This window comes from Ochotona curzoniae, unplaced genomic scaffold (genome assembly GCF_017591425.1).
Source record: "Ochotona curzoniae isolate NIBS_2020 unplaced genomic scaffold, NIBS_Ocur_1.0 contig_2692, whole genome shotgun sequence".
In the NCBI taxonomy this organism is placed as follows: Eukaryota; Metazoa; Chordata; class Mammalia; order Lagomorpha; family Ochotonidae; genus Ochotona; species Ochotona curzoniae.
The window spans coordinates 14,810,947-14,835,155 of NW_024465556.1; the positions used below are offsets into that span (position 1 = coordinate 14,810,947).

Consider the following 24,209-nt stretch of genomic DNA (forward strand, 5'->3'; position numbering starts at 1 on the left):
GCAAAAAAAAAAAAAAAAGGCTTCAAGGACATCAAGTTCCTTCTCAAAAATTAGTATGCAGACTCCAACGTGTAGTACTGCAGGGAGGAACTGGAGGAAGAGGGAGAAGGGCATGGGCATTTGAGTTCATGGTCATGTTCTTTGTAGGATCTAAGATCCTATCTGTTAGCTTTGCTGTAAAAGGAAGCACCCTGGAATGGAGTACCATGAAAATAGCAGCCACGTATTAGTTGATGATTCAGTGGCCAGGTTCTGCTGGCCTCCCCTGGAGCCACCTGTGAGGATAAGCTGAGGGGGCTGGGTTTAGGGCTGGATGGACAGTAGTGGTTCTGTTCCCAGGTCTGGCAGCTGGGGCGTGGCTCTATTGTATGTGATCTCCCCACAGCCCATTGTTCCTGGTCCAGGCACCAAAGCACAGGCTGCGGGCCTCTGCATTCCTGAACTTTCAAACTCTAGCTGCCTCACCTGGACCCCACCAGTCTAGGGGTGGAAGCAACTGTAAAGGCTAACAGATGCAAAGGAGAAGCTACGTTGATGGGACAAGCTGCAAAGACTTCATGGCTAGTTAAAGTCTGTGTGGATGGGTCCAGCGCGGTAGCCTAGTGGCTGAGGTCCTTGCCTTGCATGTGCCAGAATGCTATATGGGTGCTCTTTTGTGTCCTGGCTGCTCCACTTCCCATCCAGCTCCCTGCTTGTAGCCTGGGAAAGCAGTAGAGCACGGCCCAAAGCCTTGGGAGCCTACACCCATGTGGGAGATCTGGAAGAAGCTCCTGGCTCCCGGCTTCGGATTGGCTCAGCTCTAGCTGTATCTCCTTCTCTCTGTAAATCTGACTTTGCATTCCAAATAAATAAATAAATCTGCCTAGTTGGTGAAGTGGGAAGAATTCCATGTACGAGCTCTTGGAATGTCTCAGGCATCACCCTTCCCTCTGTTCTCGGTCCTTGCTGCCTCCCGTTCTTGCCCTTCTTACCACCATCCATGCCCATGAGGCTTTCCTAGTTGAGGCTCCATTGATGGAGCTCTTATCAAGGCCACCAGTGGCCCAAACCTTGCAAAGCTAATGGCTGATTCTCTCTTCTGTCCACTTGTCTTCTCGGGACTCAGTGGAAACTCAGTGTATGAAGGGCCAAAGTTCTCATGGACCTGCACCTGTCCCTACATTTCTTTCAGCTTCTCCAGGCATCTCTGCCACTGGCCTGGCCTTGTTTTCCTGCGGCTCCCTGGCTGCACCTTCTTAGTTCTTCCTTTTGGTGCTGGAGGGGCCAGGCTCTGACGATCCCTCGCCCCCTGCGGCACCCTCTTAGGCACAGACCTGAGGTGAACCGACCAGTGCCTCTCCAACCCAGACTTCCTCTCTGAGTTCCTGAGGCAACCCTGCCTGGGTTTCAAAAAGACATCTTAAAAAATAAAATGGCCGCAGTAGTCGAATGGATTTTTTTAAAGGTGTTTATTTTACTTAAAAGGCAGAGTTACAAAGAGAGAGGGAGAGGCAAAGATCTTCCATCCACTGGGTCATTCCCAAATGGCTGCAACAGACAAGGCTGGGCCAGGGCTAAACGAGGAGCCAGGAGCCCCGTTCCTAGTAGTGGCCACATGAGTGGTAGACGCCTGAGTACTTGGTAGCAAGTAGGATCAGAAGCAGAGCAGCCAGGACTCAAACCAGCACTCTGGGGTGGGAGGTTTATATGGCAAGAGGCTGCAGAGCAAGGTCGGCCCCTGTAGTTGATTTTTAACCCAACCCACCCAGCCCCTTCATTATCTTCCTCATCTTCATCAATGACAGCACCATCTAGCTCATGCTTCAAGGTGACAAGACATGGGAACATCCTTGATTTTCTCTCTTCTTACCACTGCACTTGCAAATCCATCCATAAACCTATTGGCTCTATCTCTAACCTATGTCTCCAACCCAGCCACATGCCTCAATGCTATCTCCCTCACCTACACTTGAAGCATCTTGCATTGGGACTGCCACCAAAGGGTATCTAAGCCCTGCCTTGCTGTCGTCTGTCTGCCCTGCAAGACACGCAAGACAGAGCCACATGCCTTTGCAGCTCAGAGCCTCGCTGTGGCCCTCACTGGAATGACAGAGAAATCCAGACCATCTGCTGAAGCTTCAGAGCATCTCATGTCTCTGCCTGATATCCTTCTGCACTCCCTGTGAGCCACAAGGCTCCTCCCGGGCTGCTCTTGTCTCATGGCCTTTACACCTGCTGTTTCAGGTGGAAGGTCTTGTTGTAGTCCTGCAGCGTGTATCCAGATGGAAGCTGTCTGTGCCCTGTGTGTGTGCTGTCCTGGGTGGCGTAGCCCCCTAATCTTCCACTCCCCGCCATGTCCAACCTGCTGTGGGGTTGAGTGGCAACTGAGGGTCAGTTGGAAATGTTCCCATGGCAACATACCTACTGCCCCTGTTGCCTTGTCTTGTGTGAAGCTGCCTCCGCTAAGCCTGGGCAGGACTTGGCTCATGAAAGCTCAGTCTATACCTGCCGGCCAGTCTACTGACTGTGAGGATGACAGCGAAGATCACCAGAGTTGGAAAGAAACAGGGCAACCCAGATGGGGAAACAGAGGCACAAAGAATCAGCTGTGGGCCTCCATGATAGTCTAGTGGGTACATCCTCACCTTGAATGTGCCAGAATCCTATATGGGCACTGGTTCATGTCCCAGATGCTCCAGCTCTCTGCTTGTGGCCTGGGAAAACCTTGGAATCCTGTACCCACATGGAAGACCTGGAGGCAATTCCTGTATCCTGGCTTCGGATCAGCTTAGCTCTGGCCTTTGCAGCCACTAGGGAATTAAATCAGCAGACAAAAGATATTTCTCTCTGTCTCTCTTCTCTATATATCTGCATTTCTAATAAAAATAAATAAATCTTTAAGAAGAGAGAGGGGGCCCAGCATAGTAGCCTAGCGGCTAAAGCCAAGCGGCTCACCTTGAATGCACCAGGATCCCATATGGGTGCTGGTTCTAATTCCGGCAGTCCCACTTCCCATCCAGCTCCCTGCTTGTGGCCTGGGAAAGCAGTCAAGGACGGCCCAAAGTCTTGGGATTCTGCACCTGCGTGGGAGACCCGAAAGAGGCTCCTGGCTTAGGATCAGCACAACTCTGCCCTTTGAGGTCACTTGGGGAGTGATTCAATGGATGGAAGATCTTCCTCTCTGTTTTTTCTCCTTTCTGCATATCTGACTTTGCAATAAAAATAAATAAATCTTTAAAAGAGACAGAGAGAGAGAGAGAGAGACAACGTCACCTGCCCAGCCGCAGGGACACCTACTTATCCAAGCCAAGTTGGCCATGCCCATCCTGGGTCCTTTTTCATAACCCACAGCAGCCACTAAAGGCAAGGAGTAGATATTTTCACTGCCAACTTATCGTGTGATCAGATCTTAGAACAAATTCTGCTGCCCATGCACATTTCATAAAGGAAACATTTATTAGTGAGTAACTACAAACCGGTTCCTACATCCTTGTCTCTGCCAAATTTAGCCAGGGCCCAGCTCTCTTTAGCAGCTCGGCCATCTTGCAGGACATATCTGCTCGAGGAGCAGCATCTGGTTACAGAGATGGCTGCAACTGCGAACTCCTGCAGCCTTGAACCCACCGCATCTTTCCGGGTGAGAGCCAGCAACTTTGAATATGGAAAGAGTAGCATCAAAACCATTTCAGAGCCCAGCACAGTGGCCTAGTGGCTCTGGTTCTTGCCTTGCATGCACAGGTTCTATTCCATATGGGCACCGGTGCTAATCCCAGCAGCCCTGCTTCCCATCCAGCTTCCTGCTTGTGGCCTGGGAAAGAAGTCGAGGACGGCCCAAAGTCTTGGGACCCAGCACCTGAGTGGGAAACCTGAAGGAGGCTCCTGGCTTTGGATTGGTTCAGCTCCAGATGCTGCAGTTACTTGGGGGAATAAATCAATGGATGGAAGATCTTCCCCTCTGTCTTTCCTCTTCTCTGTATATCTGACTTTGCAATAAAAATAAGATAAATCTTTTTTTAAAAAAACATTTTAACCAAACTCTATATATCTTTTCACCAAAGGAGAGCTCAATAGTCATATCTGTGATGCTTATTTAAAAAATAAAACATTTATTTTATTGGCAAGGCAGATTTATAGAGAGAAGGAGAGGTAGAGAAAGATCTTCCATCTGCAGGCTCACTCTCCAAGTGGCCACAATAGATGGGGCTGAGCCAATCTGAAGCCAGGAGCTTCTTCAGGGTCTCCCAACGAGTACAGGGTCCCAAGGCTTTGGGCCATGCTCAACTGCTTTCCCAGGCCACAAGCAGGGAGCTAGAACGTGTGGCTCTTATCAACAAGCCCCACCCACCTGGCCAGCCAATTTTTCAGCATTTACTGGCACTCAGGAAGGACAACTGAGCAAGCGAGATCTGACAGCCTCACTCTCCCCCACTGCTTTCACATCAGTGATGGAGGCCAGTGGGGACTACAACCTGAAAAATCACCTGAGGAGCTGTTTAATCACCCTGACTGTGGGTCCCTGTTGGAAGAGAGTCTGCGTTGCTCAGGTTGGGGTCGGGAAACCTGAAGATGTTTACAGTTCATAGGAGCTGGGGTCACATGCACCCCTGTAGGTGACAATGTAACAGTCCTGGCCATAGGTCATGGCAAAGCCTGGGTTCACGGCAAGGCCTGCTGACCCCCACAGCCTGGAGCTCTTGGCAAGAGCGGGGAGAAGTGGAACATAGGTCTGCAGCTCCGACGTCCTGGGGTCTGCAGTCGTAGCTCTGAGAGGCGCTGGAGCTTGGGACTGGGGTTCAAGGTCATGGGTGGGAGGATAAGGGCATCAGTCAGCTCCCCACCCCAAAGAGCTCCCCACAGGAGCCACAGGAAGGCCAGGAGCGGCCCTCGGAAGGTGGAGCAGGACAAGGTGCTGAGCTGGCTCTTGGAGGACTAGGGTGAGCAGCCAGCTCCTAGGGAGCGAGTACAAGACCAGCCCTGTGGACCTGGTACTGGCAGACGCCCCCAACAGGAGCAACAAGTGGACTGTTGTCCTAAGAGGACAGGAAGGCCAACTTAGAGCACCACCTAGCTGGCTCCTTGACCCCTGGTTCCTTGTTCAAAGGGAACATGATCCAGTCTCTTTGGGACTACGCCCCTAGCTGGGGAACCCAGGGCAGGGCACTTGAACAGGGGTGCTATTCCTGAAGTCACCACCAGGGACCCCACCCAGCACTGCTGGAGCTCTTCAACTCCCAGCCATGCATTTCATTACCTCATGCCAGAAATACAGATGGCCAGGTTCACGAGTACCAGGAGGAGCAAGACCGGGGAGCCAGGAAACAAGGCGAGAAATAGCACGGGAGGCAGACTCACAGCCTCCTATGACCTCGGTGTCTGTGGGAGGGGCACCGGCTGGGTGTGTGCCAGGGGTGTGTGCTTATCTCACCTGGCTGCAGGACAGCGCTAGGGGTGGCTTCCAGGAAGCCCCTGGGGGCGGGGAGGAATAGCAGCTGGTCCCCAAAGAAGGGGATTTCCGAGATCCCTTGGGGCAAAGGCCTGGAGCTGACCTGGCTGCATGGGGGCGCTCTGCCTCCCCACTCCACACCACTTCTCAGGCTGGGTGACTCCGCTTCCTTGGTGCACCTACTTCAGACATGTTCTTGTGCACTTTCAACACCTGAACGTTGCACTCCGCCCGCTTTCCCACAGCCTGCCGACGACAGTGGCTGGGTCTCTGGGTTCCCCGACTGGACTCGCGGGCCGTCTTTCCAGCTCACCTCTCGGCCCTGTTCTCCACGCGCCCCGGCAATTCTCTGGCTACACCAGAGCTCTTCTGTAAAGCCCTCGCCCCTTCCCCTCCCTCTCGCGTCCCTGGCCACAGCCCCGCCCCGGCCCGCCTCCTCCCAGAGGCTGGGCCATTGGCTCGCTCCCATTGGCCGCCGGCTGCCGGACAAGGGCAGTGATTGCCGAGCTGCGGTGTCAGTCCCGGAGACAGAGCGCCCGGGCCGGGCGGGCAGCCGGGCAGCCGCAGGTGGGGCCTCAGGCGGTGGCAGAGGGACCGAGCCAGAGCTGGGGAGCCCCGGAGCCCCACGCGGGGAGCGCCAAGGATGCCCCGCGGGGACTCGGAACAGGTGCGCTACTGTGCGCGTATCTCCTACCTCTGGCTCAAGTTCTCGCTCATCATCTACTCCACGGTGTTCTGGGTGAGTGACTGGCAGGGCCCAGAGATGGGGGAGGGAGGTGCGTGGAGGTCCCCACCGCTCGACCGCCTCCCCTCCTCGGAGTTTTGGTCCAGACCGTGCCTCTTCATGGAAGGCGCTGGGAACCCTCTCTGGCGCGCCTCGCCCTGCTCTCCCTGACAAATGGGGAAGTCTGACCGCTGAACTCAGCTGCCCCAGAGGGAATGTTTGGGCCCTCGTGCGACACGTGCGACACGTGGCTTACCTGTGTGCTCCTGATGCGCCTATCGGGTCATCTGCTCAGGATGCCAGACATCAGCGGGCTGGCTCAGTAGGCAGAATGGGCACTGGCCGCAACTGCATACCTGCGCTACGGACATTTCTCGCCTCACCGGAAGCTTTGTGGGGGTACCAGGTCTAGTCGACGCCTTTTACATTGCTTCTTCTGTGCCTCTTGGTTTCCTCTTCCTGGGAAAACTCACCGGGCTTTTGCTGTGAAGCCCTACGCAGAATGGCTCAGTTGCTTGGGGCTCCCCTTCCCTTGGCTCTGCCAGGGGGTAGGGTAGCAGTGGTTGACCACTCACCCCCACTTCAAATCTTGGGCTTCCAACTCTGGGGCCGAGTGACCTTGGGGAAGTCCCTTCATCTGTGGATGCAAACCACCATGATTTCCAACTTTGAGGACACCTGTGGAAACTAAAGGCCCTAGGCCACGTGCAGTGCTGAGCCAACACCATTCAGGAGCCGGGAGAGAGTGAGAGCCAGGATTCTCAGTGTGGGCAGGAAGTGTGGACACTCATGGTGTGATCTGGGTTTCTATCAGGCTGGGATGGGCCATCACATAGACACAGGGACATCCTTCTACAGGCTAGCTCCTTCTGCCAGTCTAGAATGGTTCTCTGTCCAGCTTGCCACATGGGGTCCTGGCTCAGGGAAACTGGCCACATCCACTACCACCCAACTCTCTGGTTCAGCTCTGCTAGCTAACGGGAGCTGCTGAACTTGCCATCAGCCTGGCTTTCCTGGTGGGCATGACCTTGTCTGGTGGTCTAGAAGTACAGATTCTAGACCTGCCCCACTGGGCTTCAAGTGCTGACCGACAGGTCGCCTGGGCCCAGCTTCTGGGCCAAATTTGGCTCTGGTTAAAGTGGGAGAGAAGTGAGCACAGTGGCTGTGAGTCTAAGCCGTCATCGACAGACACTCCTGGGAGCTCAAGGTCCTGCTTGGGGCTTGGAGTGGGGTGATCTGAGCTCTAGTCCCATGGTTCCCAGTCACCATTGCATCAGAAACCAGTGAAGAGTTTAAAAACACGACACTTCAGATTCCTGTGCCCTGGCACAGTGGTTTATTTCAATTTACTGGAGCTCCCCACTCCTGCGTATTGAAATCACATGGCAGATTATGGTTGTCTCCTTACACACTCTGGTGTTCTCCGTTGGCCCTTGCTTGGCCTTGCGAGCTCTCCTTGCTGTGGGTCAGAACGGAAAGGAGGGGCGGGAGCCATGGCATGGTAGTAGATGAAGCCTCTGCTTGCAGTGCAGGCATCTATCTCATACGTGCCCATTCAAAGCAGTTGCCAGCTGCTTCACCTATGATCCAGCTCCTGCTAATGTACCTGGGAAAGCCATAGAAGATGTCCCAAGTGCTTCAGCTCCTGCAGCCACATGGGAGACCAGGAAGAAGCTCCTGGCTCCTGGACTTGGATCCGCCCACTCCAACTGTTGCAGCATTTAGGGAGTGAAACAGTGAATGGAAAATCTGTGTTTGTCTCCTCATTCTGTAATTCCACCTTTCAAATAAAAATAAACAAACCTTAAAAAAAAAAGCATGAAAGGAAAGGCAGAGGTGTTGGTGGATGGGAGGGTAGGAAGGTGAGAAGGTGAAGGTTACATTGCTGGTATGTAAACCCTCCCTCAGCTTCCTCGCACTTTTGTTTCCTCATTTGTGAAAAGGGGAAGTGATCTCCTGCTCTGTCCCTCACTGGATTGTCTTGGGGACCAGTGACATGCGAAAAAGTCGCTGTCCTGTCCACTACCTCACTTTTCCTGGGCAGGGCAGGACTCCTTTTCGGCCAACTGAGGTTGCCTTTCAAATCCTTGCCTCCCATAGCTGGAAGTATTTCACTTAAAAGTCCTCCCAGCCCTGCCAAACATGCAGCACCTGCCAACGCTGCCCAAGCTGGCCTGAGGGTGAGGCTCAGTGTGAGTAATTTGTCCTGGACAGAGTCTGCTGCTAATTGGAAACCATTTACAGAAAAACCCAATAGTTCCGGTGCCCGGGCCGGTGCCATCTCTCTGGAGGAGGGAGGAAGACAATGGTTGCACTTCCCAGGGTGTAAGACTCATGGGTTGGTCTGAAGGGGGCTGCTGTGAGTTTTCCTGTAGCCATGCGCATTCTGTAAGTTTTTTGCTTTAAAAGTTATCCTGAACAGGAAACATATGGGCATGGCAAAAAAGCCAGAGGAGAACATGGTGACTTATGACACATCTGCCCTTGCCTTCATCCATCTGGAGCTGGGGTGATGGGGACCCCTGTCATTTCTTCCTTGCGGTTCTTTTCTAAAATATTAATGAGTTAACTGATTTGAAAAATCGGAATTACACAGAGAGAAGGAAGGAGAGAGAGACAGATTTTCTATCCCCTGGTTCACTTTCCAAATGGCCACAATGGCCAGGGCTGGATAAGGCAGAAGCCATGAGCTTCTTCCAGGTCTCCCACATGGGTGCAGAGGCCCAAGTATTCGCATCATCTTCTACTGCTTTCCAAGGTGCACTCTCGAGGAGCTGGATCAGAAGTACAGCAGCCAGCTCTTGAGCTGGCGCCCGTATGAGATGCTGGTGTTGGAGGTGGTATTTAAATCTGATACACCACAATGCCAGCCCCTCTTGAGGTTCTTACTTAGGTTATCCAAGGTAAAGAATGTCCAGGCACAACATACGTCTCTCTATATAGGTGCCATGCACAGCGTTGAGTCTGGCCCCTAGCCCCTCACTTTTTCCTTTACATCTAAATCCCAGTGCAGTTTGTAGAGCTGAGGAGAGTTGCCTCGCTTGGTTTCATAACTGCAGAGGCTTTGCGGTGGGCCCCTACAGAAGTCTCTGTGACAGGTCCCCAGCTGGGAGCCTCTGAGGATGTTTCTAATTGCTTGTGGTTGTGACCTGCTGCAGCAGGCATCTTAGAAGGCACATAGGTGTGCATAGGTGTGTGAATCTGCAGGATAATTCCCAGAGTAGAGCTGCTGGCTTGAGAGGTGTGTGAGTGTGCAACACACATGGAAACATGCTGAATGTGAGTGTCCCCAGGCACACATGCTTGGATCATGGGTCTCTGGCTCAGCCAGCAGAGTGCATGGTGGGAACTACAGCCCCTTTTACCCTACTGAAGGTACTACCCCTTCCCTACATGTAATTGCATTGGAGCTTCCACCAGTGGAGAGTAGCTTTGCTAGGTTTTGCCTGTACTTTTTTTTGTTGCTTTGCATATACGTTTAGAATTCCAATGTTAAAATTACCTACTTAGATAGTATAGCCATGATAATATTGTTTACATATTTCTTTTAAAAAATTGCTTTATTTGAAAGGCAGTGAAACAGGGGGTTAGAGATAGACAGGAAGAGATCTGTTCACTGGTTCACTCTCCAGATGCCTTGGATACCTGGGCCAAACTGAGTGAAACCGAGAGCTTGGAACTCAATCTGGGCCTTCCATCTGAGAGGCACCCAAGTGCTTGGGCCATCACCTGCTGCCTCCCAGGGTGTGCATGAATGGCAAGTGAAGCAGAACTGAGCTGGAATTTCAACCAGGCACTGGAAAAATGGGACAGAGACCTTTCAAGTGGCTTCTTAACTGTGGTGCCAAATGCCTGCCCACTGTATGTCTTTATTTAAAGTGACTGTTTACATTTGTTTTGTAAAGGAGGCATTCTGTCACTACCGCCATTGGGGAGCCAACACCCCTCATTGTAGCTAGCAGGTAGCAGTTAAAGTAAATATAGCCCAGAGTCCTAATTTCCTGGTGAGCGGTGTGGGTGCCGCGGGCTAGGACAAAGGCACCCAACCCTGTTCCAATGGCAGGTTGGTGAGTGCCCAGCACCTTTGGGAGCAAACTAGCACCAAAACCAAGGTCTGCTCCTTGGTGGGTCAGAGGGCCCAGAAGGGAATTGAATGAGGAAAAAGTCCTCCTTTGTGGGCATTTAAGTGTGACTTTGACCACAGTGATAGGGAGCCCTCTTGTTTTCTGAGGAGGGGGGACGCAGAATCCTGAGAGAATGTTATTCTCAGGTCCCAATCCTGTGCTCCTGTTTGCATCCCACAAGAAAGAAGCCCAGGCAGAGGGATACAGAGCCTGTTTGCACCCTGACACTGGTGCCCTCAGCCTGTTGGGGACACACCGCTAATTTTAGCACTGCCCGGGGTATCCTGGAGCTCTGGTTACATGCCTCTTTCCTTGCTGGGCTGCAGGCTTCTGGAGGACAGGTTAGTTCAGTCGTGAATGCCAGGACTGGGGCTGGGCATCCAGGAAGTGTGCCAGGGCGACGGACCTCACCTGTACATACGAGGTGGGGCTCCAGCCCTTGCTAAAGCCGAGCTGAGAGTGTAGTCAGCAGTGGTCAGGTCGCTGGGCTCATCACGGAGACTCTGGTTCTTAGGAAAGCACTAGGCCTGTGGTCTTGATAAGAGGGTAAGAGTCTTGGGGCTGGTCAGGTTTACTAATCTAGAGAAGCAGCCCGTAGGGGTGGAGGGCCAGGAGGGAGCGGGGGGAGTGGGTAGTGTTGGAATAGTGTGTGCCAGAGGCAGTGTGACTCTCTTGCCTTCTCCAAGGTTGCACCTGCTTAACAGAGCTTGGCCTGGGATTCTTTATAGTTCCCTATAGTTTAAAAGAGTAGACTATGTGCCCAACTGTCTCGGTTTGAATCCCAGCTCTGGTGCTTATGAGTTAAGAGAAGTGGGCACAAACTTCCATGTGCCTGAGTTTCCTTGATAGGAATGCCGAGAAGGTGAAATGGCTTGGCAATTAGGGATTGTAGGGCCTGTGCTCAGCACGTGGCTATCACTCCATCAACTCCTGACAGGTTAGCCATCCTGTTCCCACCCTCCTCTCTGCTCCAGGTGTGTGAAGCCACAGACGGGGAATGGGAAGGGCCCTTAAAAACAACTCCTGTGTACCCGTTGTATGGGGCCTGGGGAGTAAGCAGTTGCCTGCGGGTGACATACTGAGGCTGCAACTCTGCTGTCTAACTCTGGCACCAAAACCTCCACTGGGTGTCTGCGACCTTCTGGCCTCTGCAGAATTCCCTCCATGGTGCTGGAGGAAGGAAGGGAACCAGGCCCCACTGCCCCCTCACCTAGCAAGCGAAGGCCTGGATGAAATCAAACAGAACAGCAAGTGGATTCAGTTGTCATCAGGAGACTCTTAGAAAAAGAACCTTACTGTCTTATTGTGAAAATAATATGTTCTCCTGGCTACACAGGAGGCTAGCAATTCTGGCCCAGGCAGGGAAGGCGATAAAAGGCATCTTTGGTTCTCCCACAGTGCACGTCCACCCACCTGCGCTTCTGCTCCAGCATGTCTCTGGGAGGTTTATGTGTCCTCTCTTTTTCTGACTGTGTTCCATCCATCAGCCAGGAAGTGGTGCAGCTGCGTCGATGACATCACAGCCTTGGGGGCTCCCCTCATCCCCTCAACCCAGCCACGGTGGCCCTAGAGTCCTGAGGATCAAGAGTGTGGCCCTGCTTGACAGGTGGGCTGACTCAGCCCTGGCGAGGACTCCCTGGTATAGACGTCCAGCGAGGGAGGCGTTGCTGTCGGCTGCAGGCCTGGACCTTGGGCCTGGCTTGCTTGGTTCCTGGAGCAGGAGTAACCACCTGCCCTACTGCCCGCCTCCCCACCTCTTCTCTCAGGTGACTCACATTGCCACCCTGGGGTGGGGCTCCCAGCAAGGCAGATAAGCGGCTGATAACATTTGTGTACCAGGTGGCTCCACTCACTCCACTCACAGAAGGAAGACTTCTCCTGGGTAAACTGGGACAAAGGAGGTTGGAGGGGGGAAAAAAGCCTTTTCCCAGAGAGAACTTCAGAATAAGACTAGGTTTGAGCAGAATTTTTTTTAAGGATTTATTTTTTTAATTGGAAAGTCAGATTTATAGAGAGGAGAGACAGAGAGAGAGATCTTCCATCTGCTGGTTTATTCCCCCAAGTAGCTGCAGTGGCCGAGGCTGAGTTGATCCAAAGCCAGGAGCCAGGAGTTTCTTCCAGGTCTCCCACACGGTGCAGGGTCCCAAGACTTTGGGCAGTCCTCGACTGCTTTCCCAGGTCACAAGCAGGAAGCTAGTAGGGAAGTGGAGCATCTGGGATTAGAACCGGCGCCCATATAGGATCCTGGTGTGTTCAAGGTGAGGACTTTAACCACTAGGCTACTGCAACGGGCCATTGAGTGGAATTTTTAAAGAGTTTCTTTCTTTCTTCTTCTTTTTTTTAAATATGAGAAACAGAACAACAGAGACCCCCTCTGGTTCATTCCTAAGTGGCTGCAGTGGCCAGGGCTGGGCTAGAAAGAAGCCAGGAGCCTGAAGCTTCACCTGGGTCTCCACGTGGATACAGGGGCCTGAGTACTTGTGTCATTTTCTGCTGCTTTCCCAGGAGCATTAGCAGAGAGCTGGATCTTGGAAGTGGAACATCTGGGACTTGATTCAGCACTCACATGGGATTCCCTCGCTGCAGGCAGTGTCTTAACCTTTGCACCCCAACGCTGTCTCTAAACAGCCCTCTTGTGGGAAGGCAGGAGAGCCCAGCCCTGAGCAGGCCTGCTCCTTGGTGTGGGGATGTTGGTGTGTTCTTCAGTTAGCCAAGGGTTTTCGTGCCTGCTGGAGGCCAGGCCCTGTGACAGATGTGGGAGACAACAGCATGGGCTTAGCAGTAAATGGACATCGATGGCTAAGGAGGAAATTCAGGAGTAAAGTGGGACGGGGTGAAAGCGTAAGGAAGCCCAGGTCGTGGGTGGAGAGGTGAGCAAGGGTCTTGCTGGACCAAGTGACCTGGGGGACTCCAGCATCTGGTGGCATGGCCATCTGGACACCTGTGGCAGGAGCTGGCTCCTGCGGCTGCCCAGGAGGTCCTGAGGGCTGCATGGTGTGCTTTGGGAGGTGAGCTGCGCAGAGCGCCAGGCTGGCTGCCGGGTGCCCTTGGAGGGAGGAGGAGGCTCTCCTAGGAGCCTTGGCATGCTCAGAGTGGGGACAAGGATGTGCCAGAGCCTCAGGAGTCCTGTTGCAAGGGTCGTTTTCCCTGGTAGATGTTCTGTCTGTCTCAAGCTGGTGGTGGTGGCTGTGCCCTTAGCCTGGCAGCCCTGACCCTGCAGAGCTGTGCGTGGCCTTCTCCAGGCACTGGGACCCACCTCTGCCTTTGTCTCTGGGGAGGCTGTGGGTTACACAGTAGGTCTGTGGGTCTGGGCAGGCTGTCTGGGGAGCATGCTGACTGGGGAAAACAGGGCAGGGGACATTTTGGGGAGTCCAGGGGCAGGGTACGGCGGAGTCAGGGGTGGTAGGCTGTACAATGCTTTTGATTAGCTCCAAGCTCCAGGTTCTGCCTGCGGTGTCATCATCCCCACATAGAGGCCAGTGTCCCAGAGAGGTGGGGCAGCAGAGGCCACATGAGCCTGACCTTGGCACGGAGGATAGGGTCCTGTAGCCTTGCAGGTTGGGAAATGCCCTCAGATCGAGGTAAGGCTTATGATGGTTGTCAACGGGTAAAAAAACGGGTTGTGGAAGCAGGGACAAGATGCTGTGAGTTCTCTTTGTCCTTGATTTCCTTGCCCGTTGTGGAACCGCTTAGCAGAGGGCCTTGGGGGAGCACTGCCCCCACGCCATCCTCTGTAGCCCTTTGGCCCTCAGAGCAGCCCTGTGTGCTGACAGGGACAGGAGCTCTTGTTCCATTCTACAGAAGGGGAGACTGAGGCCTGAGAAGGAAGTGACTAGCCTGAGTTGTACTGTTGGCACCCGTCCCTGTGGGAGTATTTCTGATTTTTTCCCTTTCTCAGGGGGAGGGACTTTGCCTCTGGCCTGCTGGGAGGGGCGTATCTGCCCGTAGTGGAAGGAAAACAGCCTTGGCCCAGTCTGTGCTTGTTTTTCCTGCTGGCAGCCCTCCCCAACTTCCTGCCCAGAAATGCAGGGAGCCACCAACTCCCAGGTGGCTGGAAGTCCCTTCCTGGATGCCTCTCCCGCCTGGGGCCTTGACCGAGTCCCACGGCCTTCATGTCCTGTTTCCTGTGTCTGGCCATGCTGGATGCAGGGTGTTGGGGGGTTGGAGTGGTCTGTGTGCTCTCACTGCACTGGGTGCAGGGCTGGGTACAGTGAGGTCAGGCCCTGCTTCCCCGGCTGTGTGTCAGGACAGCTCTGCCTCATTGCAGTGGGCAGGGCCCTCGCTTCCAAAGCTGATGAGGAATTTTGAGATGGGGTCATTTCCAAGGTTGATCAGACAAGACCTTCTTGGCCAGGGGGATCTGCTCCATGGCTGGAGGCCTCCTGCCCTGGGGGAACTTCAAGGACACATGAATGCACACTGCACCTCGGAGCTGCTGGCTCAGGGACCCAAGCCCCGTGTCGCTGCTCTGTCTCCCCAGGTGCCTTGGCGTTGAAACCACAGCTTGAAGCAGCTTCTGTGGAGGAAGGGAGTCCTGATGAGGCCGGCTGGCTTCTTTAGCCCACCTTGTCTGCCACTGAATCATGCAGGATGTCTGGGGACCTTTCCTGACCTCCATGACTGTCTGCCTAGCCCCTGGCCTGGGAGAGTTAGCGCGCCCGGTCAGGAGAGGCCCTGGGAGGCAGGTTGGGGGACAGGAGGTGTGTGGAGGCTGCCAGCCTGGCCAGGTGGGAGACGCAGGAAGCTGGCTGGGCTGCCTCTGCGGGAGGAGGGGTTCCGTGAGGTCTAGGATTGTCCTTTGCTTCCGGTTATGTTTCTGCGCTCTGAAGGCAACCTTCTTCTGAAGTTTGTGACTTGAAGAAGTTTCTGTCAGAGCCAACTTGAGCTCAGGGATTTGCACGCTGGGTCAGGGAAGGGAAGGAGCCTGTGACAGTTCACGTGGTCTGTCAATTGCATCTCGAATTAGAGAACTCGTGGTACCTGGGCATCATGTTAGGAGCTGGCTGTCATGTTACAGTGTCAGCCACCTGACCTCAGAGAGTCGGTCAGAGAGAAACAGACTGTCTGTCCCCACTTTCCAGGGGGACAGAGAGCAGACAGCTGAGGCCACGGGGATGACCAAGTGGCAGTGGCGGAGCACTGAGGACTAGACTTCCCACCCTGGGCTCTGAAGAACGTGGCAGGGTGACTGCAACAGGAGGGTCCTGTGACTGTGACAAAGTCCATGAACTACAGGACCTTGAGCTGTCCCCCCTGAGGCCAAGGAGCGGCGTGTCTGTAAGAGGAAGGTGGGGTGGGGGACGCTGGGGAAGGGATGGAAGACTGAACCACTCAGAGGGGGAGGCAGACAGCCTGCAGAGCCTGAGAAGGCTGGCCTGAGTGTACTGGGCGCCCTCCCTGAGCCCCCAGGGGCCTGCGGCCTTGCTGGCTCCCTCACATCTCCTTTCTGGCCTCCAGGGTGGTTAGAGAATCCATCACACAGCCCTGGGAGCTGAATACAAACCCCTTCTGCTTGGCCAGCCTGCCTTACTGGGAGATTGGGCAGGGGGCCCGCTGACGGAGCAGGGGCCTGAGCACTCTGTCTTTCTGTGGACAGCACTGAAAGCTAGAACAGGGAGCACTGGGCAGGGAATAGTCCTGCCAGAAGGGAGTGAAACCCTATCCCTCCTCATTCCCACCCCTCCCCCGATTCTCCCAGAGGCATCGCCTACCAGGAACATGGGACAGAAAGAGGGCAAAGGTTAATCCTCCACCTGCAAGTGCAAGCATCCTATATGAGCACTAGTTCGTGTCCCAGCTGCTCTACTTCCTACCCAGCTCCCTGCTTGTGGCCCAAGAAAGCAGCAGAGGAATGACCCAAAGCTTCGGGATCCTGCACTCGTGTGGGAGACCCAGAAGAGGCTCCTACCTCCTGGCTAGAGATTAGCTCAGCTTCTGGCCGTTGTGGCCATTTGGGGAGGGAACCAGCAGATGGAAGATCTTTGTCTTGTCTTTCTGTAAAATCTACCTTTCCAATAAAAATAAAAGAGAGAGAAAGAGGGAGGGCAAAGCAGCAGAATGCATGTTAGCCTTCAGGGAGGACCTTGGCTGCACAGTTAAATAGAAACTCCTGGTTAAGATGCCTGCAGCCCAGCTTGGCGAGTCTGGCTCCACCTCCAGTTCTAGCTCCCTGCTAATGCACACTCAGGGAGGCAGCAGGAGATGGCCCCTACCTCTCACACAGGACACCTGGATGGAGTTCCTGGCTCCAGGCTGTGGCCTGGCTGCTGCCAGCATCTGAGGAGTGAACCAGCGGATGGAAGATTTCTCTGTGTCTCTGTCTTACCATCTTTCACATGGAAAACACATCAATCTTAAAGTGAATGGAGCTGTCTGTACACAGGCCCTATGGAAGGTGTGGGGCCCCTTCTCTTCAGAAGGGCATGTGCCACACAGGGCCTGGACTTCAAAGTCAGGATGGACTGGAGGGACTGTGTGGGGAAGGTCCAAGAGGAGGGAACAGAGCCCAGGTCATGCAGCAGGTGTCCCTGGCCCTCCAAGTCTCCAGGTGAACTGTGGGCACCACTCAGGAGACTTCTCATAGAAAAGAGAAGAATGTTCTTTGGCAGGCTCAAGCCCAGGCATCAGGATGCTTTTGGTCTCTTGGCATGGTTCTGCCTCAGCCTCTGGCCTGGCTGTGTGGAGGCCAGACCCCTCTGCTTGTCTGACCTAGTGCTGGGCTGCGGGACACAGATACGGCAGCTCTGGTCCTGGCTCTGTTCTGTTGGCATGAGCCGATTCCTAGCAGGTGATCACACAGCTGCAGACAGCTGTGAGCATCAGGGGAGTGGCCTGACCAGTGGCTCCCAGGGGGTTCCACTGGGTCATCTGAGTCAGAGCTGAGCTCCAAGCTCCCACAATGTGGGCAGTTGCCTCCTGATCCTTGCTACACCTACTGGGGATGGACTCACATCCCCAGTATAAATCCTTTAAGAGCCAGAGTTGTTCAAGGGCCCAAAGACCCTGAGGTGGTCTGGGACCTGCTCGTCTTCTCTTTCTGTCTTTCTCTTCCTCTGTGGTCGCCTCCAGTGCTGACCTCACTTGGAATTAAACTTGATTCTTAGGACAGGTGCTTAGCCTGTGCAGAAGACATAATCAAGATGCCCATGACCCACATCAGCGCCTCCGGGCTGGATGCTGGCTCATGCAGGCCCTGGGAGGGAGCAATGGTGCCTCAAGTAAAGTGAGTTCAAGCCACCCCACATGGGAGGCCTGATGGAGCGCCCTGGCTCTGTGTGCATTTGAGGGAATGGGCCAGGAGGTGGGAACTCTCTGTTCATCTGCCTCTCTAACACGTTTTCAAAAGTTTTGACAGGGCCCGGCCTAGTGGCCTAGTGGCTAAAGTCCTCGCCTTGAATGCCCCGGGATCCCATATGGACGCCAGTTCTAATCCCGGCAGCTCCACTTCCCTACCAGCTCCCTGCTTGTACCCTGGGAAAGCAGTTGAGGACAGCCCAAAGCTTTGGGACCCTGCACCCGTGTGGGAGACCCGGAAGAAGTTCCTGGATCCTGGCTTCAAATCAGCATAGCATTAACCATTGCACTCACTTGGGGAGTGAATCATCTGATGGAAGATCTTTCTTTCTGTCTCTCCTCCTCTCTGTATATCTGACCTTCCAATAAATAAATAAATCTTTAAAAAAAAAAAGTTATGACAAACATGCTTGCCTCTTCAGTCTGGCCATACTTCTCTCCCTTGTGTTGCTCCCTGGCTATGTTTTCTTTCTTTCTTTTCTTTTCTTTTCTTTCTTTCTTTCTTTCTTTCTTTCTTTCTTTCTTTCTTTCTTTCTTTCTTTCTTTCTTTCTTTCTTTCTTTCTTTCTTTCTTTCTTTCTTTCAAGATTCACTTCTTTTTATTGCAAAGATCAATTTGCAGAAAGAAGGAGAAACAGGAAGATCTTTTATCCACTGGTTCACCCCCCAAATGGTCACCATGGTCGGAGCTGAGCTGAGCTGATCCAAAGCCAGGAGTCAAGAGCCTCTTCAGGCCTCCCACATGAATGCAGGACCCAAGGCTTTGGGCCAGCTTCCGTTGCTTTGCCAGGCCATGAATAGGGAGCTGGATGGGAAGTAGAGCAGCCGGCACATGAACTGGTGGTCATATGAGCTACTGGCACTTGCAGGTATAGGATTAGCCATTGAGTCATCACGCTGGGCCTAGGCTGGGCTTTCATGTCCTCTTGTACCAGTGGGGCTCCTTCCCAATGGTATTGTGCAAGATCCTGCTGCAGCCCTGTGCCCTGGCTCTGCTGTAGCCTGGACTGCATTTGGGAAAGCGGCTTGGAGACTGCAGGTCTCTCGCTATGGGTGCTGGAGGTGGAGATGTTCACATCCTTTGTCTCTGGGGTTGAGAGAAGTGACTCTTTGGGGGAGTGGCCTGTCCACTGCATGGGTCATTCAGTCACTCAGTAAACACTTGCTTGGTGTCTGGGATACCCCACATCTCCTCAAAGCTGTGGCTGAACAATGGCACTAGAGCAAGGGCAGCTACTGGGATGGGGGCCAAGGGCTCCCCAGGGGTTGGGCCGCCTGTTACCTTGTGTGGGACAGGAAGGGAAGTGGACCTCACGGGCTGTTGTGTTCCTGGGGCCACAGGGAGAGAGAGATGGAGCCAGCACCCCCTGTCCCTCTGAAGCTTTTTTTTTTTTCCTCTCAATTTGGAAAGTACATGCCAGGGTGTAGGAACTCTCATCCCTAATGAAGGAGGGTAGCCGGTGTATGGCAAAGCCCAGGCCTTGGAGCTGGGAGACCTGGTCACAGCTGCTGACCGAAGGGTGCCTTTGGGGAGTGATACCCTGGGCTTCCGGGTTCCATCTGCAAGGTAAGGGGAGGTAAGCTGCTCTGGCAGCCATTTGTTTGTTCCTGGACTATGTCAGGTGGCCTGTCGGTGAGTTGGTGGGGACCCTTACAAGTTTAGTATCTGTAGTGAGTATCTCATGAAATAGAGAAATATCGCATCTGTTGTGGTGGCACATTTTTGATCAGGTCATGTCAGGATTGTGTTTATTTTAGTAAGAAAAATTGGTTTGTTTGAAGAATAATAATGAGAGTAATCAGCTGGCATGGCCTGGGTGAATATGTGAGGAGAGAAGCCGGAGCTTGGGAGACACTGGAAGTTCTCAGCTGCTCCTTTTTGCTTCTTTCGGGAACTTGGGTAGTGTGCTCCGTTCCAAGCATGTCACAGGCTGCGTACTGCTGACTTGCAGAGAAGCAGCAGGGCGCAGGAGGTCAGGCTGGGGTGAAGAAGCACCTGTCCCACTTGGTTCCTGACTCCCTCATTCCTGCTAATGTAGACCCTGGGAGACAGCAGTGGCTCAGGGAGTTGGCTTCCTGCCACCAACATGGCAGACCTGGCTTGAGTTCCTGGCTCCTGGCTTCAGCTGGGTCCGCTCCCAGCATCTGTGGGTCCCGGGGACAGAACATGCAAATGGGAGTTCTCTGTCTCTCTCTCTCCCTCTCTGCTTGTCAAATAAGCAAAATGGTTTTGTTTGTTGTTGTTTGTTTTTTAAAGAGGTAGGGCAGGGGTTGGCAGTATGCAGTATGACAGCGGTTGTGCCATAACAGGTGCCATTTGAGAGACCATCATGGCCATTTTATAGTGGAGAGGAGGTGGGACCCAGAGGGTGCATGAGTGCCTACCACTGGCATGTGCCATTCCTTGCTCCCACCAGCTCAGTCACCCCTGCTTTCTGCCTCCCAGCCCTTGTCAGCCGATTCTGCCATGGCCCTCTTGTCCCTCTTTCTGCAGGCAGAGGAGGAGGTAATTTAGGGTGACTTAAGTGCCCTCTCCCTGTCTCTGCCCCATGCATAATGGGTGCCTCTTCCAAAGCCCTGCCAGCCCGCTTTCTGGGAGCTCATAGAGATGCATAATAGGCAGGTTCCGGAAGAGCCTATATTTAGCTCAGTTGAGCAGTTCACGAAACATCTGGTTTGGGCATTAATTCCAGGCTAGGGGAGGCCGCCTGGCTCCAGCCTGTGGTGAGTGGCCTGGAGATTGCCCTCAGGCGGCTGGTCTGGCCTGCGGCATCAGGCCCCAGATGGCCTCTTGGGAAGCAGGGCACTTAGATCTTGCTTGCTTTCTGGACCTTTTCTTTTATTATTATTTTTAATAATGATTACTTGGTTGATCAGGGTGGGAAGGATCGAGGTTTAGGGAAAATTGGGTGAACTCATTGCTTCCAAATTTGCTGTATCTTCTTCTTGTTCCTGGGGGGAAAGCAAGAAACAAAGGGGAAAACCACTCATGACTTTCCACACGTCCCAGTACCCAGGGCTGAGGAGCCACCACCTCATATCAACCCAGAGTCTCAATGTGTACATATTCCTAGGATTCTGTCCAAGTGGCTTGGATCGTTCTGAAATGCTGCCGATTTCTCCATCCGAGGATGATGTCATCCTCCCAATGTCCATTGGCTCCATTCACCGAGATTTTTTGCTGTCATCGTTTGTTTGGGGTAGTTGTCAGTTAGTTCTGTTCTTCTGCTACAGCACCAAGTGAGCTGCCATATTCTCCTTTTACAACAGGGCCTGTGTTCACTGTTCCACCTTTTTTATTATGTAGGGCATGTTCTTGCAGGCGAGTCCAAGTGGCTGGCCCAGGTGTTCCAAGCATTACCAGATACCCCATCCTTGGGGCTCACGAACTTGACATCCACCTAGTAGGCTGGCCCCAAGACCTGGGACAGGAGATCCACCGCCCCCGGGGCTCATAAACCTGCACCCACCTCGCAGCTAGGTCCCAGGTCCCAGGCCAGGCGACCTGAGCCCTGCTGAATCCCCCACCCCTGGGCCTCATGAACCTGGCACCCACCTAGTAAGAGGGCCTTGGGCCTGGGCCTGGATCTTTTCTTGTTAAAGGATTTTCACATATATAGAAAGGGTGAACGAAAGCCACTGTGGGCACCCATGAGTCCATTTTCTGGGATCAACAAACATTTAGTGTTATAGAGTAAGGTGTAGGTATCATGACAATTTGCCTCAATATGTGTCCTAAAAAGAAAAAAAATGTCAGGTATATAATTGCCATTTTCATGCCTAAGAAAAAGTCCAGTACACACTAAGCCTTATTCTAGTGTCCCTAAAATGTCCTTGTTAGTATATATTTAAAAAAAAAAAATTAGGACCCATGGACCCAGGGCTATAGCTCAACGAGCTAATCCTCCACCTCTAAGCACCAGGATCCCATGTGGCTGCTGGTTCATGTCCTGGCTGCTCCATTTCCCATCCAGCTCCCTGTTTATGACCTGGGAAAGCAGTGGAGGATGGCCCAAAGCCTTGAGACACTGCACACATGTGGGAGACCTGGAGGAAACTCCTGGATGCTTGGTTTTGGATTGGCTTAACTTTAGCTGTTACAGCCATTTGTGGAGTGAATCAGCAAATGGAAGATTTTCCTGTCTCTCCTCTTTAAATTTGCCTTTCCAACAAAAATAAATAAATAAATAAAATTAAAAATCAGACTCCTGCATCACAACCCAGCTCATACCCTGCAATGGATGTCTCTCTCTCTCTTTTTTTAATTGCAGGGTTAAAGAGGGAAAGATTGATTGGTCTTCCTTGCACTGGTTTACCTGCCAAATGGCCACAATGGCTAGGGTCGGGCCAGGCTGAAGCCAGGAACTTGGAACTGCATCTAGATCTCCCAGTCAGTGACGGCGGCCCAAGTTCTTTCCCAGGCACGTTAGTGGGGAGCTGGAGTGGAAGTGGAGCAGTCAGGACTGGAACCAAGCACTAGGATATGGGCTGCAAGTGTCCCAAGTGGCAGCTTAACCCCCTCACACTGTGGCAAAGGAGTGTTTGAAAGCTAAGCTGAGCTTTGACCAGTGACGTCTCTGCCCAGGTTATTTCGTTGATTTTCTCATTCAAAGCTTGGTGTGTACCAAGTTTGCCTGCTTCTTGCCGCCACCTTCACGTGCCTGCCATCTTCTGCAGGCCACCGCTACCCTCTGAACCATTACAGCAGACTCCTGGCTGGCCTCCCGGACACCCCTTCCCCCTGCTGCAGCCTTGGTCCCTCTTCTGCTCTAGGTCTCAGGTGCCCCTTTCCTTGGCCACAGCAACAGCACTTGTACCTGTCACATGCTGCATGTTTTCCTGTTTCTCCCCAGCTCAAACTTGAGCTCCTACCAACCGCTCAAGTTCTGGGCTCTGGTTTGTGGCTGGAACTGTACCCTAATTCTCCAAACAGCGGCCCTCAGAGTGGGCCCAGGAACATGCAGGGTCTCCTTTCAAGGTAATCTTGGGATGTCGCTTTGCCTCTGCCATCTCCATTCCTTCTGGAGAGCCTGATGGCACTTGTTGGGGACCTGTGACTGTGACCTGTGACTGTGCGGTGGCTGTTGGCAGAGGCAGAGGCAAGTCTGAGACCCCAGCTATGCCCAACCAGCCAGCCAGCCACATGGGCAGAGCTTATGCTACTCTGGGATTATGCTCAGAGACATTTGTGTGTTACAAACAGGTGATGCCCTGTTAGTTAACATTTTCTATTTCTCAATGATTGTTAGTATGTATTTACAGTTTGTCCCCATTTTGATTTGTGGTGAAAAATCAATGAGTTTCATCCTTGTAGATGGAGGTTCCCGTGTCCTCAGAGAGATCTGAGAGCAGGTAGCAGCTCTGAGATTAAGTAGGTCCCAGCGGGCCAGTGGCCAAAAACCATGCCACATGCTGAGCAGGCTCATGGTGAAAATGTACTTCTGGGCTTAACCTGTGATCCAGCTTTGCTGTCATCTGGCTTCTGTGAGCCTCTTTGGCTGCCCCAGCCTGCTGTCCTGCTGCCCCCCGCCCCCATGGTGCCTGCACACACCTCTGGGACCCCCTACTCACTTGAGTATCTCAGGAATTCCTGCATGTCTGTTAACTAGATTCAGTGCAAATGTTACCTTCTCCAGTCAGTCCATCTATTAACTGAGTCTTCCTAACCGTTGCATTACGGGGTGTGCCCGTGTGTCTCTCACCATGCCGAGCCCTTTGAGGGCAGGACCTGTTCAGTCATATACAGCTCCTGGTTCACACTGAGTGCTGAGTGTGTGTGTGATCACTCAGCGAATGCTGCCTCGGGATTTGGCACAGGGACTTGCCCACTCTTGGGAATACCCCAGGATTACAGTGGCATCGCTCTGGCATCTAAGCTGGGACTAGGAATGTCAGTGGCACAGCATGTTGATGTGGCTCCTGAGGAAGGAGGGAGGTGTGTGTGCACCTGCTGAAGGCCAGCAGCTTCTGCCCACAGCTCAGTCCAGGGTCACTGTGTTCCATGATGCTGTTGTGGTGGGGCTTGGGCCCTGAGTCTTCCCACCCAGCTGCTGCAGGGAGAGCAAGGCTGGGAGCTGAGCCACCAGGCTTCCTTCCTGTGAGTTCAGGGGCTTCCCAGCTCATGCACTTACTACGTGCCTGTGAGCCTGTCAAGGTCAAGGCCGATGTGTGTGTGTGTGTGTGTGTGACTCCACACAGCCTGTGTACAGTGGGGGTAGCAAAGGCCTACAGTTTTCTGTTGCAGAGTTTAGTTAGTCCTGTAAATGCTGGCACTTCTGAGGGCTTTTCATGGCTGGTTTCTAGGCGTCCTAAAGTGGAGGGAGATGCCAGAAAGGGTTCCTGAGGACGAGGACAGTCATTTGGCTTTGTTAGTTCCAGAAAGCGGCAGTGGGAGACAGTGCTGGCAGTGCAGGCCTCAGTCAAGGCCAGGACAAGGGGGGCATCTCTGTCTCCACTCCATGTTCCCCCATGCAGATCAGGGGTCACAACAGGGACAGCCAGGGAGCAGAGGCTGGGCCTGCTCGGGCTGATATATCCAAGCCTCTCTCTGGAATGCCCATCCCAGGAGACATCTCCAGGGAGCCAGGCACCCATAGGATCCTAGGAACCAAATCATGTTTGTAGCATAGCAACACCAGGCATTAACA

The 24,209-nt window shown here is 53.3% G+C and overlaps 1 protein-coding gene across 2 annotated transcripts in view; it reads left to right on the forward strand.

Annotated features, from left to right (window-relative positions):
• The first annotated feature begins 5,958 nt into the window (after positions 1–5,958).
• Positions 5,959–24,209, forward strand: part of TSPAN15 (tetraspanin 15) — a 40,256-nt gene continuing 22,005 nt past the window's right edge. The window contains exon 1 of one of the 2 annotated variants that reach the window (XM_040975880.1): positions 5,959–6,161. In XM_040975880.1, the coding sequence (XP_040831814.1) occupies positions 6,066–6,161 (96 nt within the window). In that variant the 5' untranslated portion in view covers positions 5,959–6,065. The remainder of the gene's footprint in view (positions 6,162–24,209) is intronic. The other variant, XM_040975881.1, reaches the window with a different exon arrangement.